General features: G+C 42.0%; 1 protein-coding gene across 9 annotated transcripts in view; it reads right to left on the bottom strand.

The window, feature by feature from the left end:
- Window positions 1-21,342, bottom strand: part of TIAM1 (TIAM Rac1 associated GEF 1) — a 460,276-nt gene that overhangs the window by 123,812 nt on the left and 315,122 nt on the right. For all 9 annotated transcript variants that reach the window (XM_033949522.1, XM_033949519.1, XM_033949524.1 and 6 more), the window contains 2 exons: window positions 16,550-16,765; window positions 3,746-3,831 (listed from right to left, as the gene is read on the bottom strand). In XM_033949522.1, the coding sequence (XP_033805413.1) occupies window positions 3,746-3,831; window positions 16,550-16,765 (302 nt within the window). The remainder of the gene's footprint in view (window positions 1-3,745; window positions 3,832-16,549; window positions 16,766-21,342) is intronic.

Here is a 21,342-nt window from a genome sequence, read left to right as displayed (position 1 = left end):
ACAGGACATCTAACAACATTAAGATGTATTTATAGCCATTGTGTAATAGGACAAGGCGCACATATCAACTAAATCAACTTTGCCATTTATGCGTCCACATCAGACACCATTGTTTTGTTTCTTTTAAAATGGATCCTTGAAAGCCTGTGTAAAGTATAAGTACCTTGGTCTGTAACCTATTCAGTTTACATCTCTTCTGCTCACTGTTTTATTATGCTTTTTTAGCAGCCTGAAGGAGAAGATTTATTACCCCAAAGTTCCCTATTGCTTTTGGGTCATAGTAAATGCTCTTCAACAAGCTCTTATGAATGGCTATTATGTGCTTTGTTATGCATTTAGACTTATAAAGTCAGATATATAATGGCTGACTCAGAAAACATCAGGCTTATCTCTCTCCTTTAGTCACATGATTTGTAGTTACCATGACAACCGAGAAGCTATCAGACAGGGCAGACATGTTCAGATTTATCCCTTTGGTAGACCATATGGCTCATTGTCACCATAACAGGAAAGATCTCACTCAAATTAAGAGGATGCTTGTGTTTATCATCACTTTTATTTACTAAACCTGACTCGGAAACTATGATGATCAAACAAATTAGTTAATAGGGAATGCAAACCTTCACTGAAGGCATCCTACTAGGAAGAGAGGAAGAAGTATTTCTTCCTGTCACTGCTCTGTAACAAGAGCAAATTGAAGGAGAGAAAAAAATCCCTCTACCACCTAATTCTGCTCACAGATTTACTATGCTTTTTAGCTGCCTAAGGAAGAGGATTTATTCCCCAAAATGTTTAACAAACTCTCATGCTATAAGTTTTCTAAATATCCCCCCACCAGTTAATAGAGTATTCTTTTATCTTACTAAAACCTGACTCAGGAACCATGATGAGCAGATCTGGTAAATAAGTATAGAACATAAGAATTGCCGCTGCTGGGTCAGACCAGTGGTCCATCATGCCCAGCAGTCCACTCACACGGCGGCCTTCTGGTCAAAGACCAGTGCCCTAACTGAGACTAGCCTTACTTGCGTATGTTCTGGTTGTCTAACTTTGTTTTGAATCCCTGGAGGGTGTTTTCCCCTATAAAAGCCTCCAGAAGAGCATTCCTGTTTTCTACCACTCTCTGGGTGAAGAAGAACTTCCTTACGTTTGTATGGAATCCATCCTCTTTCAACTGTAGAGAGTGCCCTCCTCTTGTTCTCCCTACCTTGGAGAGGATGAACAACCTGTCCTTATCTGCTAAGTCTATCCCCTTCAGTACCTTGAATGTTTCGATCATGTCCCCTCTCAATCTCCTCTGTTCGAGGGAGAAGAGGTCCAGTTTCTCTAATCTTTCACTGTACGGCAGCCCCTCCAACCCCTTAACCATCTTAGTCATAGTTTCACTGAAAACATCCATCAGAGCCAAAATTTAGAAATAGGATTTGTAGATCTCAACCTATTCAACATTCAAATACTATTAGGTGTGCATTTGGACTCTGCACTTACATTTCATTTACAAATTTCTTCAGTTCTGAAATTTTTCCCTCTCTTTGCATAGGATCTGTTCTATGCGCTCTTATATTGATAAACCTTGTTGGGAATCTCTTATTTATGCCCTAGTTACTTCAAAGATCGACTACTGTAATATCATTTACACTGGATTGCCATTACTATCTATTAAGATGTTACAAACTATACAGAATACCACTATCAGTGTTTTTGTTAATGCTCTTAGGTACAATCATATTTCTCCATCTTTTAAAGAGTATCTTTGGCTTCCTGTGAAATATTGTCTTACGTGTGAGGCTTTAACGTTTGCCTTTAAAGTATTACAATCATGCTTTTAAAGTATTACAATCAGGTCAACCTGATTACTTAGGGAAATTATTAGTTCCACATAGGCCAATTCGTAACTTGCGTTCTGTATCTGCTCACCAATTAACTTTACCTTTGGTTCATTTAGTTCGATTGGCTTCAACTCTTAATTCGGTTTTGTTTGTTTTTTTTGCATTTGTTCCTAGTCTATGGAATTCTCTTCAAATCGAGATTAGCTCTGAACTTTCCTATCCAAAATTTAGGTAATTTGTGAAGACATATCTCTTCAGTTTAGCTCTCCCTTGAAATTACTGAGAGTGGAGTCCTTTCTTAGGCAACTACTAAACTTTAATTTAATTCTCTTTTGCTTTTGTTTTTGTTATTAATGGAATTCTTTTCCTTTTAATATTTGTAAATCGTGCTGATGCTAAAAAGAAGAACAGTCAAAATCTTTAACAAACAAACATCATGTGGGAAACCTTTTCTCCAGTTTTAACAAATGACATTAAAAAGTTAATTTCTAGTCTCGCAATGAGAAATTGCCAGTTTGATCCTTGCCCAGAGAGTCTATTTCAAACTATATCTGAAATATTACATATCTGGGTAACTTATTTGGTGAGTGTATTTTTTAAATGAGGGCTGCTTCCCTCAAAAAGATGAGACAAATTATTTTAATAACAAGCAAACACAACACCATGGGGAACCACCTTGTTTGATCGAGGAGTTGATTTGAGAGTACGTTGAAAAGTGTCTGGTCCATTTCATTGAGAGGTTTGAGCAGCTATCCTTCAAACATTAAGTATTTGATCATATATAACTTTGTGTTTTGCAGGATTGACTGTGACTTCACATCCTGAGGCAGCTTATAATTAGCGAAACGCTGGCCACCGTCGATGTGTGGTGTCTCTCTGTTTACTCAATAGAATTTGGCTTTTCAAATCATTTTCAGATCATAGGGGTCCTGATACAAGGCAGAGTATATCCCACTTGCATTGCACAAGGCTTTTCTCTATTGAAATATTATTTAGGAGGTTTTTTATGCCAGTGACTTTATTACACCCTGTAAAACTCCACCTGTTTTCAACCTGAGTTTCTCGGTTTGGTGGAGGGGGGATCTGAGGCTTTTTCCTCCTCTTAATAATTTTCACAGAAGAAGCGTTGCTGATGTGCGAATTGTGGATTTTTCTGCCTTGTTCTGGAACTCTATGCCTGTGGAATGTTTAGTACTTCTCTTTGTGGACTCTGCTGATCTTTCATGAGTAGTTGTGCTGTGAACCAGGTCGAAAGTGTAGTGAGATTACAAATTATTTTAATGCCATCACCTAAAGGAGAGAATCTTGAAAAAGCTTTGTTAACATTAGGCCAATGATCTCAAACTCAAACTTTGCAGGGCCACATTTTGGATTTGTAGGTACTTGGAGGGCCTCAGAAAAAAACAGTTAATGTCTTATTAAAGAAATGACAATTTTGCATGAGGTAAAAACTCTTTATAGTTTATAAATCTTTCCCTTTGGCTAAGTCTTAATAATAATATTGTCATTTATAGCTAAAGAGACATATGATCGAGAAACTGTTTTATTTTACTTTTGTGATTATGACAAACATATCGCCTCAAAAATAGTACCTCGCGGGCCGAAGGTGGTTCCCGGGTCGCGAGTTTGAGACCACTGCTATAGACTATTACTAAAATATAGACAAAAGTCCTGGAGAGTTGTGAATGAAGTTCATGGGACCAGAAACAAGAAAAGGCCGGCTCTGACTGAGCTGAAACCTTAAATGGAGAAGAAAGTTGTAAATATCAAATCCCTCCCCCTATCAAATACCATCACATCATCATCACCATTAAACTTAAAAAACAGTTCTATGTGCAGTTTTAAGCACATTTAATTAAGGAAACATCATTTAAAACAAAATAACAGAAAAGGAACATACAAGTAACAAGTCTTACCTTGCTCATTTCATCATTTTCATCAGATAACTGCAACTGGATCTCCTCTGGAGCTGCCTCAGTACAGACGTCTTGCTCACTGCAAACTGAGAGTCCAGACAAGTTTACAGTCATATGAGTTGAAATTTAAAGGCTAATTTATTAAAGTTTTTAAGTTTAGAGAAATGAAGGTGGAATTCTCAAAAGCAGATCAGACTTTTCATCTACGACCAAGATCTTCAATGGGTGGTCCATGCACCCAAGGGGGTTCGCCGGACAAATGCTGTGCAGACATTCTGGCCACCAGTTCCTTTGCTAAGAGCCTGAGAGGGGCTTGAAATGTACTGTTATGTGATTCAAGCCTCATTTTAGAAAGTCACTATCCAAAATGAGGCTTGAAACATACTACTATCATGAGATGGGCCAATGGAAGGAGAACCAAGACATGACAGCAGTGTCAGCACTATACCAGCTGATGCCGAAAGAGGCAGTGTAGGCAGTGCGAGTCTCCATGCTATGAAACCAAAAGAAGAGGTAGCGGTAGCAAACCTACAGGCCAAAAAGTAGAAGTAACATTTTATATGATTTGTGATGTTTTAGTTAGAGAGAGACTAACTAAAAGGGAAGGGAGTTGAGACTGCTGAGCTGGGGACAGGGTGGAAGGTTGCGATACCAGAATGAAAGTGGTTGTTCAAGATACGAGAGAGAAAGATTACTGCTGGCAGGACAGTGAATGAGACACAGATATCGCTGCTCAAGATAGGGGAGAGAGAGAGAAAATGAGGAGTGGTTCTCTCCTCCCTTTCATTAATAAACTAACTCTCCTTCATCCCATCCCCAGCAGTTCCTCTCTAGCGTCTCAACCCTCCTCTTCCCCCAAAAAAATCTGGTTCTCAACTCAGCAGTTTCACTCTTTCAATCTCTTATCCAGCCCCAGCCTTCTCTTGATGCCCTTCAACCCCACCAGGCCTTCAGTAGTCAAATTTAAGAATATAAGAATTGCCGTACTGGGACAGACCAAAGGTCCATCAAGCCCAGTATCCTGTTTCCAACAGTGGCCAACCCAGGTCCCAAGTACCAGGAAGAAAACCAAAGAGTAGTAACATTCCAGGGCTGAGATTGTGATGTCATAAAGCCTCATTCCACCAATTCCAATGAGCCAGTCTCATCCGTGATGCCATAATGACTTGATTGTCCTATACTTGGCTCACATAAGAACACAGGAATTGCTGTACTGGGACAGACCGAAGGTCCATCAAGCCCAGCATCCTGTTTCCAACGGTGGCCAACCCAAGTCCCAAGTACCTAGCTAGATCCCAAGTAGCAAAACAGATTCTATGCTGTTTATCCTAGGAATAAGCAGTAGATTTCCCAAAGCCATCTCAATAATGGCCTATGGATTTCTATTTTAGGAAATTATACAAACCTTTTTTAAACCCAACTACTGATTTCACCACATTCTCTGGCAATGAATTCCAGAGTTTAATTACACGTTGTGTGAAGAAATATTTTCTCCAGTTTGTTTTAAATCTACTACTTCATAGCTTAATCGCATGCCCTCTAGTCCTAGTATTTTTGGAAAGAGTCAACAAGTGATTCACATCTACCCTTTCCACTCCACTCATTAAATGATTTTAAAAAAAGTTGAGTCTTTGTTTGATTGGGTATGGGCAAGCTTTTCATCATAACACATCCTTCTTTATTAGGCGATACTGGCTCTGCCTCCATAGTTACGCATTATACCGAGGGAGCGGTGTATAAATGATCAAAATCCTGTTTGTTCTAGCTCTAAGCCCAGTGGTGACATTAAGCAGGACCATAGATAATTGAGGAACACTAGTTTCTCCCTCATTCATTTGCCAACCCTGTCCTGAAGTATTCTGCTGTACACATCACCACTTTTTTGTTCTTATACAAATTAGTCCTAACAAGTAGATGTGAAAATGAACGAGAAGCATGTGGGGGCTGTGAAATTTTTGAAAGCTGAAAGGGGGGGGGGAGGGGGTCTTAGCTCTGAAAAAAGTTGTAAACTCCTGGTCTTGTTACATGGGAGGTAATTTTATACAACAGGACACCCCAGTTGAAAGTCTAGGAAGACCCCTTAATTCATTTTCTATTACATTCTCCCCCCAAAGAGCTCAGAACGGGTTAACATACATAATATACAGTTAACAGGTTGCAATTTGCCTTAGTTACAGTGCATGATTTTTATACAATTTTTTATCCTAATGTGACACATACTGGGATCTAGTACTAATATACATTTCTTTGTAATCAAAAAATGCACCTAGAACCAGCCTGAGGAGTGCATAAATTCATCCACACAATTCAGTTTACACCTGTGCCAAAGATGTTGTCAATCTGTGTGCATGTATATACTTGTGTATTTTAAAACATACAGGGTAAGGCAAAAAAGGTAAACCTCTTCCCCCCACCATCGTAGAGATTTTTCCAGGGGTTTTTTTTTTCAGAAACCACGACTATATAAATACGTAAAATTTCTCGCTGAAATTCAAAGCGGTTGCTAAAAAAATGTCAAAAATACTTCTAGGGAGTTATTTAATCTGACTCACTCTGAATGAACATATTTCACCAGGATGGTCTCGGGGCTCAAGGATCTCCCGTATGAAGTAAGGCTGAATAAATTGCAGCTGTACTCACTTGAAGAATGAAGAGAGAGAGGGGACATGATTGAGACATTTAAATATATCACGGGCCGTATCGAGGTGGAAGAGGATATCTTCCGTCTTATGGGACCTTCGTCCACCAGAGGGCATCCGCTGAAAATCAGGGGAGGGAAATTTCATGGTGACTCCAGAAAGTGCCGAGAGGGTTGTCGATCATTGGAATGAACTCCCACGGCAGGTGATTGAGGTCAACAGCGTGGCAGATTTCAAAAATGAATGGGATATTCATGTGGGATCTCTAATGATGTAAAGGCAAGGGGTGGTGAGCAAAATCAAGGAGAAGGATCACTAGAGTGGGCAGACTTGATGGGCTTTGGCCCTTTTCTGCTGTCATTTTTCTATGTTTCTATGTTTACATACAGAAACTTAGAAGCAGGTAGACTTTTTCCATATGCCTACTTTTTATGTTATTATGCAACTGCACAATTTTATAAAAGCTCGTTATATAGGATTTACATCTGGAGGAAGCATTATAAAATTACCCCCAAATAGTTATTTCAGCATACAGAGGCTGAACTTTCATTTAAAGCAACACATACTAGAAAGAGGCACCTTACCGGAGGACCCTAGGCAGCACCAATGCGAAGTAGAGGGCGTCGTCATTTGACATCACACACCACCGCCAGGACCAGCAATTACAAATTCTTGCCACGCTAGTGGGTCCAGTAGAAGAGGCACCTTATCGAAGGACCCTGGGCAACACCAACGCGAAGCAGAGGGTGGCGGTATCTGACGTCACAAGCCGCTGCTGGAACCAGCAACTACAAATTCTTGCCACGCTAGTGGTGCTCGGCCACTGGGTGCGCGGCCGGTGGCGTGTCACAAGGGGCACGACTGGCCCCTTGGGAGCACCTTGGGATACGGAAGAAATCTGGTGACTGGAGCCTGAGGTATAAATGGTGAAGCGGAAGGGGAAAGCTAAAGGAACCAGTACACCAAAAATTGCAGGCCCAATGGACAAATGTATCCAATCTAAGCCTAAAGTGCCTATGGGCGATTTGTCCATTTCGAGGGCCTCACTAAGCGAGGGTGGACTGACCTCAAGATATTACTTTGAAAGATATTTGGCACGTGGTTGTTAAGACCGAAGAATGCATAAAGACTACAATACCAAAGTCTTTCTCAACAGACAGTAGAGAAATTTCATGAGGCTGATATGAAAATTGACAAGTTGGATATCAGACTGTCTCAGATTTCTACAAATTTACTTACAATTGATTTCCTGTTTTTGTTAAAGACAGCCTAATTATACATAGACAATCGAATGAGAGCTAAAACATTACGTTTATTGAATTTTCCTATTTGTTATCTACTGTCTCCTGAGATTTTGTTATGCAGATATTTGAAGGAGCTATTGCTTTGGGATAAAATTGAAAAATTTAATTATTTCCGATTGTACGTATGTGTCTGTGCCAGAAGCTGAGACTGTTGAGGGAAATGCAAAGAGTCTTTGAATTTAAAAAAATTTTCTTGAATTCTTGCAAGAGGAAATTGTTACTAGAGCAAACCCTCCTTGCAACTTTTTCATCAGAACGGGAGAAAACAAATGTTAAAAAAAAATATATTTTTGGAATAAAAATTCTCAGTTTTGTGGTCAGCCCTTCTTGATTTTTCTGGACGTGTCTAGGTCCACACAACTACATCGCATGGAATTTTTGAAATTTAAAGATAGAGTTTTCTTAAAATTCCTTGCAAATGTGTAAGAACATTACAATCTAATAGATATATTTACTTTGATCCTTCTCAGCTTGAGAGATTATTGATTGAAAAAAAAGTTTCTGTTGTGGGGTAGGGGATTTAAAGGATGAACTAAGTTTTGAAAGAAGGGTGGGGGTCCATATTTCTTGCTTTGTATTAATAATTTATGTTTAAATAGTTTTGATCGATGACAACCAAGCAGCTAAAACAAAAATGTCAAACATTACCAGCAGGTCATCAAATTTTCAAAATAACGGAACAGCCCCCTCTACCCCCAATCCCCACCCTAAACATAAATATGAAAATATAACAAGATATATTCCCAACCCTAACCACCCCCCACCCTAAAGGTAGCTCTGGAGGTATGAATGGAAAGAAAATAGATTATCGTATTGACTGGCGTGGTCAAAGCTGATTCAAAGTCTGTCTGCACATTTGAGGTGATAAAGAATTAAGATAGGGGTCCCAAATAGTCAAAAAGTGTTTCCTCTATCTATAAGTGCCCTTGACATCTCATTCACTACTGAGTCTCCACCCCCAATAGGAAGGCGAGCCATCTGAGGTCCACTCTTTCAAAATGGATTTCTGCCCCAAGATACATAACTTCCTGCCCCAAAGTCTAGGCCCTCGCCCTTGAATCCCACAAGATCCCAGTAGACCCAGCCGAAGCGCCTCCAGAGAGAAAGCCAAGCGCTGCCCTAATACTCATCTGATGGAAGCCCCAGCTTGCTTCCAGAAGGCTTGGACAGCTTGACAAAGCCAGAAAGCATGAGGAAAAGTGGCTTCTTCTAGATTACATTTCAAACAAAGGGGTGTCTGAGCATAGCCCATTCTATGGAACAGAGAAGGTGTAACATAGGCCCTATGGAGTACTGTAAGGGCACATTCCCTTAAGTAGGTGCTGCGCACCTCAATGGGAATATGCTCAATACTAGCATGAACATTCCAGGTAGACACCAGGCCTCCCAGATCATACTCTCATCGGCAGAGGGACATTATCTAGATCAGGGGTAGGGAACTCCAGTCCTTGAGAAGCCGTATTCCAGTCGGGTTTTCAGGATTTCACCAATGAATATGCATGAGATCTATTTGCATGCACTGCTTTCAATGCATATTCATTGGGGAAATCCTGAAAACCCGACTGGAATACAGCTCTCGAGGCCCAGAGTTCCCTACCCCTGGTCTAGATACACAGAACTCTCCAAACTAGAGAGTTGCGCGGTGACAGAAATCCCACCCGTCCCCCCGAGGAAGCCTTCCATTCCCACCCGTCCCCGCGTGGAATCCCCTCCGTCCCTGCCCATCCCCCCATAAAAGTTACCTGTTCCCATAAAAAGCAGCAATTACTTCAGAAAGTTTTGATTTTTTTTTTAAGCCTTAGTTTATTTAAACCAACAATAAAATGCAATCATTTTTTTAACACCCTCCTCCTCTCCTCTTTGCAGCAGCATCCGGTTTCCCCCCTGGCCTCCCAGTCTCACCTTCAGCTAATTAGGGCAGCCTAGATCCTTTTCCTGGACGGTGTGTCCTCTGTGGATTTTTGGGTCAGATGAGATCTCTGCCCCCTCTATTTCTCTCAGAAGTCCTGGACATAGCTCTCAAGGTGAAGTCCAATCCAAATTCCCCCCTTTGCCAGACTTCTAAGCACTGGCCACTCCCCTATCACACTTGTCCTTCATTTCTGTGTACCTCAAAGGCAAGATTCGGCTCTTTTGCACCTGAACTCCGATCTCCTTTAGCCTAGAATCAGCACAATGACTAGCAGCGAGAGTTCAGGTGCACCAGCAAACTTTTTGCAGGCTGGCCTAATTACCGTAGCTGCTGAAGGGCAGAACTATTTCCAGCCGCACTTCTTCACAGGGCCCTGGACTCTTATGGGTCCCCAAGGATCAAGGTCAACCCCCCTCCCCCCCAAACTTATTTTTAAATCAAATCTTTTGTATTAAAGAAAAAAACAAAAAACAAACATGGAACAGAACAAAATATAGAAGTGGAAATGTGCAGAACTGAACAAAGAGGAACAATCCCTCCCTCCTACCCCCCATCACACAAAACCCAGCTGGCACCAACATGTCAAAAATCCCCACTCAAAAGAGTGCATTGGCCAAACAGGTGCCAAAACCTTAACCCTTATTTAATAGTGACAAGAGAACTTCGGTAACTTTAGCTCAATGGCAACATAAGTCACTATTACCGGTAACGGTGACGGGACTAAATCGCGCGAGACAACGGCGCGCCGACAACTGAGCTCAGACAACTGAGCGCGAGGTTGATGGCGCGCCGAAGAAAAGCACTATTTTAAAGGGCTCCAATGGGGGGTGTGGGGGGGAACCCCCCACTTTACTTAACAGACATTGCGCTGGCGTTGTGGGGGGTTTGGGGGGTTGTAACCCCCCACATTATACTTAAAACTGAACTTTTTCCCTAAAAAACAGGCAAAAAGTTCGGTTTCAAGTATAATGAGGGGGGTTACAACCCCCCAAACCCCTCACAACGCCAGCAGGTTGTCTGTTAAGTAAAATAGAGGGGTTCCCCACCCACACCCCCCGTCGGAACCCTTTAAAATAGTGCTTTTCTTCGGCGCGCCATCAACCTTGCGCTCAGTTGTCTGCGCTCAGTTGTCAGAGCGCCGTTGTCTCGCGCGATTTTGTCTATGAACCCCGGTAACAGCTGCATGCAGGAAAAAAATCCCCAACTCATCAATGCATTTGTTACATCATAATTATTCTCTCTTACCTAAACTACGCTTCAATACTCAACATCTGTGTCTTTTCTTTGCCGATCAAACCTTCGCTCTGTCTCGTCACCCACTCAGACAAGGGTGGCACGCGTCAGCGAGAAGACTTCGCACCAGGCACTAACAGCATGAATAAATCGCTGCTGGCGCCCAGGGAGAGGGGTGTGTAGAGAGAAGGGGGTGTGTGTGTGCTGTACTGCAGGCTGCAAATGGGAGGAGGGAAGGTGAGAGACAAAGTGGAGGAAGAGAACTGGTTTACAGATGGGGGGGGGGGCATTATGGGGGACAGTGCTGATACAAATGTTGGCTCAGGGTGCTAGAGTCCCTAGAACTGGGCCCGAATAAGATAGAGCTTCTCCATTATTACTTGCATTGCACTGGGCAATTTGTAAATTGATGTGTTTGGTTTTAAAACTGGAACGCTCTTCCAGAGGCTGTTACAGGGATTCAAGACAAAGTTAGACAAGTTCCTGCTGAACCAGAACGTACGCAGAACATAAGAACGTAAGAATTGCCGCTGCTGGGTCAGACCAGTGGTCCATTATGCCCAGCAGTCCGCTCACGCGGCGGCACTCTGGTCAAAGGCCAGCGCCCTAACTGAGACTAGCCCTACCAGCGTACGTCCTTGTTCAGCAGGAACTTGTCTAATTTTGTCTTGAATCCCTGGAGGGTGTTTTCCCCTATAACAGCCTCCGGAAGAGCGTTCCAGTTTTCTACCACTCTCTGGGTGAAGAAGAACTTCCTTACGTTTGTACGGAATCTATCCCCTTTCAACTTTAGAGAGTGCCCTCTTGTTCTCCCTACCTTGGAGAGGGTGAACAACCTGTCCTTATCTACTAAGTCTATCCCCTTCAGTACCTTGAATGTTTCTATCATGTCCCCTCTCAATCTCCTCTGTTCGAGGGAGAAGAGGCCCAGTTTCTCTAATCTTTCGCTGTACGGCAGCTCCTCCAACCCTTTAACCATCTTAGTCGCTCTTCTCTGGACCCTTTCGAGTAGTACCGTGTCCGAGTAAGGCTAGTCTCAGTTAGGGCACTGGTCTTTGACCTAAGGGCCGCCGCGGGAGCGGACTGGTGGGTACGATGGACCACTGGTCTGACCCAGCAGCGGCGATTCTTATGTTTATGTTTTAAAATTGCTACATTTGGATTTTAAGATATTAAATAGTATGGTACCAGATTATATGCTGCCTTTACTGACCTTTACAACTCACAACAGATTGTTACAATTAGCCCAGTGAGCTCTCCTTAGCATTTCCTTCTGCTACGAATACGCATGCCAGAAGAAACTTTTGCTATGCATTTTTCCACATCAAGTAGCCTTAAAACAGAATGATTCTCCTCTTGAAATGCGATTGTTATTCTCATTTTTGAAGCTCTCTTAAAACTCTTCTGTTTAAAAAGCTTTGGAAGAATAATTTATGGTTTTATCTTATTTAAGTGAATTAAAAAATAAATATTATGAGGCCCTTTTACTAAGCTGTGCTAAAGCGGTCAGCACTATCCCCAAGGTAGGGCTTTTTCATCTGCTGTGGCCACTTTTATCCCCCTTCCCTTTACAAAACCGCGCAAGAGGTTTTCAGCGCCAGTGCACTGAATGCTCTGTGCTGCTCCGACGGTCAAAGAGTTCTAGGAGTGTCAGAGTAGCGCACAGCGTGAAGCGAGCTAAAAAACTCTTGCGCGGTTTTGTAAAAAGGGGGAGGGGGGGTTAATGCGACAGCACAAAGGCCCTGTTTTCCATTTTCCCTACTAATGACCACATACTGATCTCCCCATTAGAGTGCAAGCACTTACCAACACCTATTTTCTAGGTGGTAAGGGGCATGCACTAATCAGTGCACAGTGATGTCGCTCCGCTAACCCATTAGCAAAATACATGCCATCGCCTCTACCCCAACACTTTAAAAAAATTTAAAAAAAATCTGTTTTTTAGCATGAAAAGCACATGCCAATCCTGAAAATACACTGTAAAGATCCACAGGTGTCAAAAGTCGGTCCTCGAGGGCGTAATCCTGCCAAGTGTTCAGGATTTCCCCAATGAATATGCATGAGATCTATTAGCATACAACGAAAGCAGTGCATGCAAATAGATCTCATGCATATTCATTGGGGAAATCCTGAACACCTGGCTGGATTGCAGCCCTCGAGGACCAACTTTGACACCCCAAAATCAGATAAAGTGAACCCCCCCCAATTAGCTATAGCCAATAGAACTATCGCACGGTCAACCACCAGATAGTTCTAATACTAATTTATAAGACCATCAGATGCTATATAGCTTATGCATATTTATTGATCCAATCACAGAACATTATGGATCATATAACACATCCTCATAGGTCTCATGTGCAGATTAGTGCATGTCCCTTACCATCCCCCTCTCCTCTCTCTCTCATAAGAAGTAATCTTCAATCCGCAATATTTAGAATCTACAGGTAATATCAATCTTTTAATTAGTGCAATTCTTAGTAGCAGCGTGTACTTATCTTAAATAAGCATTGTCAACATTCTAAGAACTAGTTTCCGACATAACATTATGTTTCGCCCCAGAAGGCTGCATCAGGGAAGTAACTTTGATCATACACACACATCACACATTCAGTCCTCACATTACCGTTGCCGAAACGGTTGCAGGACACCTCAGTGCGCCCCATGGTAGTGCTTTTTACCTTGCGGTAATCACACGTTAGTGCTTACCGTGACTTAGTAAAAAGGCCCTTATGTTAGGTGTATTTTGTATTTATATTTAGGGTTGCTTGGTGTTAAGATTGAACTTGATTTAACTTGCTTTGTATTTAACTTGCTTTGTATGTTATTTTGACTTTTTAATCCACTTTGGACCTCCCAGAATAAGGTGCAACACAAAACTCAGAATTATATTAATTTTATCACACAAGGTTTAATGATGACTGCATGAAACAAGTAACTTATCCACTTAAGTTTCTGCAGAGTTTTAGTAATCCTATCCACTCAAATAGGATTGCTGGAATTACATTGTTCCATCTTACCAGGAGGAAAGGTTTTCCAGTGAGCACCAGATATCCGTGCCTTTTGGCAGTGGCGTAGCAGGGGTGAGAGGCCCCTCCCCCGTCCTCTTCTCCGTCCCACCTCCACAAGCTCCTTCACTGCCCTCTCCTGCTGCACCACTTCCCTTCCACTGTATTTCTGTAACGTTCTTGGCGTGAGCAGCAACCCCCAAGCTGCAGTCACGCCAGCGTCGGCTCTTCCTCTGATGTCACTTCCTAGGCGCGGGTCCAGGAAGTGACATCAGAGGAAGAGCCGACGCTGGCGTGACTGCAGCTTGGGGGTTGCTGCTTGTGCCAGGAATGTTACAGAGGTATGGGGGGGAGGGAAGCGGCGTGCACATGTGGCAGTGGGGAGGTAGAGGGCGCCCTCACCAAAATAGTGCCCCTTACTATGCCACTGCCTGTTGGATAAGTTTTAGCCAATTACACAGACCGATCCAAATTAAGGGCTCTTTTCATAAAGCTATGTTAGTGAGTCCCTTGCAGCAAATGCGCTGAAGTCCATTCAAATCCTATGGGCTTTGGTGCATTTGCCGTGGAAGAATTGCTACCATGATTTTATAAAAGGGGCTATAAAACAGTTAAGTTTGGACATTTAGCAAATTAAATGGTCAAAGTGATTCATTTAGGCCCATATTCTATGAACAGCACCTTAAGTTAAGTGCTGGTAAGGGCCTTACCGCGCCTATCTTAAATGGAAAACGAAATAAAATTTAAAAAAAGCATTATAAAAATTGTAGGAACCTGCATTGCAGCTACAGAGGTGCTTTATGACACCTAATAAGAATAGCCTTACTGGGTGTCGTATGGTGCCTCTTTAGCTGCGATTTACGTGAAAGGTAGGCACCAGAAATGTAGGCCTTAAAACCTGGTCTACATTTTCAGCGCCTATCTTTCACAAAGCTGCGATTACATAAACGGTGCCATTGCGTGACCGATACGTGATCGGCGGCCGTTTCTTAGGCAGACGACGACCACGGTGCCATTGATAAAATCCGGGCTTTACTATCCAAACATTTTTCTAAAGTAAAACATATACTTACTCTGTGGAATTCTCTACTTACTGTAATTAGATGTGAGGCAAATTATCTTAGATTTTGAAAGCTGCCGAAGGCCTGGTTATTTGAAAAGTAGGCATTGGTGGAATGAGGCATTATGACATCACAGTCTGAGCTCTAGAATGTTGCTACTTATGATTTTAAAGGGTTTGAGGCTTGTGCAGACGAGGACGGAGCTTAGGCATTGGTGGAATGAGGCATTATGACATCACAGTCTGAGCTCTAGAATGTTGCTACTTATGATTTTAAAGGGTTTGAGGCTTGTGCAGACGAGGACGGAGCTTAGGCATTGGTGGAATGAGGCATTATGACATCACAAGCTGAGCTCTAAAATGTTGGTACTTATGATTTTAAAGTGTTTGAGGCTTGTGCAGATGAGGACAGAGCTTAGGCATTGGTGGAATGAGGCATTATGACATCACAAGCTGAGCTCTAGAATGTTGCTACTTATGATTTTAAATTGTTTGAGGCTTGTGCAGATGAGGACGGAGCTTAGGCATTGGTGGAATGAGGCATTATGACATCACAAGCTGAGCTCTAGAATGTTGCTACTTATGATTTTAAAGTGTTTGAGGCTTGTGCAGATGAGGACAGAGCTTAGGCATTGGTGGAATGAGGCATTATGACATCACAAGCTGAGCTCTAGAATGTTGCTACTTATGATTTTAAATTGTTTGAGGCTTGTGCAGATGAGGACTGAGCTTAGGCATTGGTGGAATGAGGCATTATGACATCACAAGCTGAGCTCTAAAATGTTGGTACTTATGATTTTAAAGTGTTTGAGGCTTGTGCAGATGAGGACAGAGCTTAGGCATTGGTGGAATGAGGCATTATGACATCACAAGCTGAGCTCTAGAATGTTGCTACTTATGATTTTAAATTGTTTGAGGCTTGTGCAGATGAGGACGGAGCTTAGGCATTGGTGGAATGAGGCATTATGACATCACAAGCTGAGCTCTAGAATGTTGCTACTTATGATTTTAAAATGTTTGAGGCTTGTGCAGATGAGGACGGAGCTTAGGCATTGGTGGAATGAGGCATTATGACATCACAAGCTGAGCTCTAGAATGTTGCTACTTATGATTTTAAAGTGTTTGAGGCTTGTGCAGATGAGGACGGAGCTTAGGCATTGGTGGAATGAGGCATTATGACATCACAATCTGAGCTCTAGAATGTTGCTACTTATGATTTTAAAGTGTTTGAGGCTTGTGCAGATGAGGATTGATCTTGCAGGAATGGGGCAGGGGCAGGGACAGGAAAATAACTTGCTGGGACAGGAAAATGAGTTCCCATGGGGAAGGGGAAAAATTTGTCCCCGTGTCATTCTTAGTAGACATGGTTGTCAACCAAATAAGAGTTTTTCAATATTAAGAACAGCATGAAATTTAAACTAGATAATTTACATATAAATAGATCCAGCTGAGCCCAGAGTTACCAACATCTTAGGAAATTTTGCAATTCATGCACATAACCCAAGTCTTTGCAAATTCCTGAACCACATAAATGATTGAAACAAACTACTGTAGTCACAGGTCACACATATATTAGACCACCATGTTCCTTACTCAGTTCTAGCATTCAAATACTTGACATATTTATTTATGGAGAAGACGGTCTTACCTTGATCCCTGTAAACTGTAGAGTCACTTATTTCAATCCCTGCGTCTGTACGACGCGGAGGAGGCTGTGTGAGCTTCAGAGCCTCCTCTACATCAGGACACGTGCGTACTGTAAGACACAGCGATGGCTGAGCAAGGGCATTTTTCAGAATAAATGAATTCAGATCTCTGAGAGTTCTTCTATTAATCTCAACAACTTCATCGCCTACTTTCAGGCCTGCAAATCAAAAACAAGAAGAAGCACTTAGCATACAAGGAGTACAGCAAGGAAAACTGAAAGGTGATGGATAGAATGGGGAAGGGGATGTGGGGGAAGACAGCGGGAGGGACTTGTAGGAGGAAGGAGAGAGAGAGGTGGGAAAGAATGGCAAATGAGAAATGCAGTGATTGCAGTGAAAAAGTCAAATAAAGACATGGCAGAGAAAAAAGTAGGAAGAAAGAAAGAAAGCCCCTCACAAAACCCAATATGAAACGGAAATGAGAGAAGTCATTATAACCAAAAAATAAGGGTCATGTATCTTTCCTTTTCTTAGATTTCCTTACACATCCAGGGTGGGTGGGTGGGGGGAGGGACATGTATTTTGAGGATTTAAATTACTTAATTATAATATTGTAATCACCTCATATGTCTTATTGTATTAATAATTGGGAGGAGGATGGGAGAAAATGATTGTTTTATGTATTACTTGTGTAGTTAATAGTGCTTTTTATGTTCAATTAATTGTATTGCACTGTCAAAGTTTGAAAATCAATAAAGATTTAAAAAAAAAAAAAATGTAATAGAAAATGAGAGAGCAGTATATAAAAAGCAATATCCATAAAACAGAAAGGAACCCTCCCCCCAAGACACAAATGAAAGACCAGTAAAATCTATACTGGAGAGGTCTATAATACAATGGAGTGGAGTGGAGAAGGCCCCTTTTAGAAAGCCGTGGTAGCAATTCTCCCATGGCAAATACACTGAAGCTCATAGGAATTGAATGGGCTTTGGCGCATTTGTTGTGGAAGAATCACTACTGTGGCTTTTTAAAAGGAGCCCTTACTTTTTCAAAGAGCATCAAGACTAGGGAACACACCATGAAGTTACTAAGTGGCACATTTAAAACAAACTGGGGAAATATTTTTCCACTTAATACATAATCCAGGATTTGTTGCTGGAGGATGTGGTAACAGGGATGTGGGACAGGCAAGAAAAGTTTTGTTAGTTTTCATTTCTTTCATAAATTTTTCCTGATTTTCTTGTTGTAGGTTTTTTTTTGGTTGGTTTCATATACTCATTTTAATAGGGAGTTTTTAGTACGCTAATTGATAAATCATTTGAAAGGAAGCTCTGAAATGAGAGGGCATAGGATGAGGTTAAGAGGTGATAGGCTCAGGAGTAATCTAAGGAAAAACCTTTTTATAGACAGGGTGGTAGATGCATGGAACAGTCTCCCAGAAGAGGTGGTGGAGACAGAGACTGTGTCTGATTTCAAGAAAGCCTGGAATAGGCACGTGGGATCTCTCGGAGAGAGGAAGAGATAACGGTTACTGCAGATGGGCAGATTGGATAGGCCATTTAACCTTAATCTGCCATCATGTTTCTATGTTTTTATGTAAATAGTGTGTGATAAAGGGCATGTTTACTAAAGTGCATTATATTTTTGCACTTTCTGCAAGGAAAATGCAAAAATGAATCTGCAGTAAGTGCAAAGCCTGTGGGTCGTTATGGGTATAGTCAGCATATACTACTTCTATTTATCATTCTATAGCGCTGAAAGGTGTACGCAGCGCTGTACATTTAACATTCAATAAATGATCCCTGCTCAGAAGAGCTTACAATCTAATTTGAATGGACAGGACCATTACATTACATTACATTACATAAGTGATTTCTATTCCGCTTGTGCCTTGCGGTTCTAAGCGGATTACATGTTAGAAGACTGGACATTTCCAGTAGCATTGCAGTACATATAAACAAGAATGCGTTAAGTTACAATTGTTGTTCTGGACTTTTCCAGGATAAATTGGTAGTAGATAGTAGATAGTGATAGGTTGTTTAGACGAATAGAGATAATATTGTCCGGATTCTGTTGTTTAGACGAGTAGAGATAATACTGTTCGGATTTGGGTGTTGCTGGTGGTGGTGTTTGGGTAGTCATGAGAGCATTATCTTAAACTTTTGTGAGGTTATGATGATGGGAAGTGTTTTTTGCACTCAGGGTTGGGGAGTTTCTAGCAGAAGGAATGATATAATGGGTATAAGTATCTGATGGTGAGTGGAGTTAAGAGTTGAAAGCGGCTTCGTAAAAATTGGACTTTTAGCTTGGATTTGAAAACTGGTAGAGACGAAGCATGACATATTACCTCTGGCAGCCTGTTCCAGGCATACGGCGTAGCAAGAAAAAGGAACGGACTCTGGAGCTGGCGGTGAAGGAGAAGGGTACAGAAAAGAGGGACTTACCTGATGAATGGAGCTCACCGGGGGGGAGGGGGAGGAGGGGGAGAATTGGGGGAAATAAGTGAGGAGAGATATTGAGGGGCTACAGAGTGAATGTTTATGTTTATTAAAATGTGATATACCGCCAAATCTTTAACACAGCTCTCAGCAGTTTACATCAATACAGAATTATAAAATAAAAAAGGGCCGCCATTAAAAGTAGGATAGCACACAAAGGAACAAGCAAATAACATCATATATTTATTTATTTATTTCTATTTTTATCCCCTCCTCCCAGTAGCTCAGAACGGCCTACAAGCGAACATTCACAGTGGAGTATATTTGGACAATACAAAGATTATACACTAGTTTAAGTACAAGGATTATACAGCAATTTAAGTACAGGTTAAGAATGGACTATACAGTAATTTAAGTAGAGGTTCAGAATGGAGAAGGGAGGGTAGAATGAAAGGGGAGTTGTAATTTTAGTTTCCACTTTTCGGAAGGTCATCAATGAGTTCTGTAATCTGATTTGCAGGAGGAGTTGGTTCCAGAGTTGGGGGATGAAGTGGCTGTAGGAGTATTTGCGGGCGGTTTCTGACAGGAGAGACCTTCCTGGGGAGATGCATAGGCTTTTCTCCAATATTAAATTACACTGTGCCAAAGAATATTGACCACTCTGTTAACGAAGGAGTATACTTCTAAACAAGACAACTGGTGTAAGAGAGAGGCCTAAACACCACGGTTCTTGAATATCAAGACCTCTAGAGCTGCAAAACTCCAATGACTTGGACTAACATTTTTTCATACCCAGCTTTCAAAAAAGGCATGCAACAAACATTGATGGCTGCCAATGCATCCATCTCCCATTAAAAAGGAATCAGATTCTACTCCCTCTCCAAGGTTTCCAAGCTCTATGAGAAACATGTTAAGAAGTGCATTATTGCTACTGTAAGCCATCAAGTGCTAAAACTCTAACGGTATCTTTGATGGTTCAGAACATCGATGGACACAGAGGATGCTCATGGAAATCCCAGTTTTGTTTGTAGCCAGTCTGGAAGTTCTAATGTGTCATAAATGTCAATGACCTGCAGATGGCGCACAAGGCATCAAAATTACTGCACATGGAATATATTGGAGGTTTGATCAGGGTATTTATTGATGTTTGTAATTTTTGGGACCATGCTCACTCTTCAGGTAGCATTAAGTGCACTAGTGCTACTGTCAACCTTGACATTTCGCATAAGTAATGTACTATGCACTCTGCTGCTCACACCCAATCACCACCCCATACCCTGCTCAGTTTCCACACCACAAGGTGCTAAATGGTTAACACATGGCTCTTTTTAGCCAGCAGTAGCCATTAGGGCAAGTCTTTGCCAATGGTTACTGCATCACAAAATGTGCACTAAAGAATGCATGCCCAAACTGGGTTTAAAGAAAGGTTTGGACAAGTTCCTGGATGAAACATCTATAAACTGTTAAGGAAGACCTAGGGAAGGCCTCCGAGATCCCTAGGGATTAACTTAGCATGGAATTATGCTACTTTTGGGAATCCTACAAGGTAGAAATATTTGAAAGGTATTAATACAGGACCAAATCTTTTCCAGAGAAAGGAAATTGTTAAAACTAGAGGACATAATTTGAGGTTGAGGGGTGGTAGATTTAGAAGTAAAGTTAGGAAGCTCTTTTCCATGGAATGCCCTCCCGAGGGAGGTGGTAGAGAGGAAAACGGTGACAGAATTCAAAAAAGCATGGGATGAACACAGAGGATCTTTAACTAGAATCTGAATGGGCAAACGTTTATGGTCTGAAACCCCCCAGGGGATGGTTTGGATGTGCTGGAGTACACGTCAATGGCAACTCAAGTAGTTGGAACTAGAGAATAACACGGTGGTAGTTACCCGTGGCTAGCCACTGGTAACCCGCCGAAATGGGAAGAGGAATAATAGTGGTCTCTGCGGGGACGGGGACAAGGCTATTCACCGCCCCGTGAGGCAGTGGTCTTGTCTCCGCAGTGAAGCAATCACGGATCGCACGGTCCAGCATCCCCACCCGATCGTCGCATCCCGCGTCCTGCCATCTCCCTCCCTCCACCTCACCTTAGGTGCAGACTTTAATTCTTCTTCTCCCAGCCGCACACTTTCAATAAGCTGCGCGCGTGGCTTTTTGAGTTGTTGAATCTTCTCCTCTGATGCAACTTCCTGTTTCCGGTTGCGTCAGAAAAGAAGATTCAACAATTCAAGCAGCCGCGCGTGCGGCTGGGAGAAGAAGAATTAAAGTTGGCACCTAAGGTGAGGTGGAGTAAGGGAGATGGCAGAACGCTGTGATCGGGCGGGAGGGGGCTGCTGGACCATGTGATCCGTGAGTTCCAG

This window comes from Geotrypetes seraphini, chromosome 6, assembly GCF_902459505.1.
Source record: "Geotrypetes seraphini chromosome 6, aGeoSer1.1, whole genome shotgun sequence".
NCBI classification, from domain to species: domain Eukaryota; kingdom Metazoa; phylum Chordata; class Amphibia; order Gymnophiona; family Dermophiidae; genus Geotrypetes; species Geotrypetes seraphini.
This window is presented reverse-complemented; position numbering and strand designations above follow the sequence as displayed.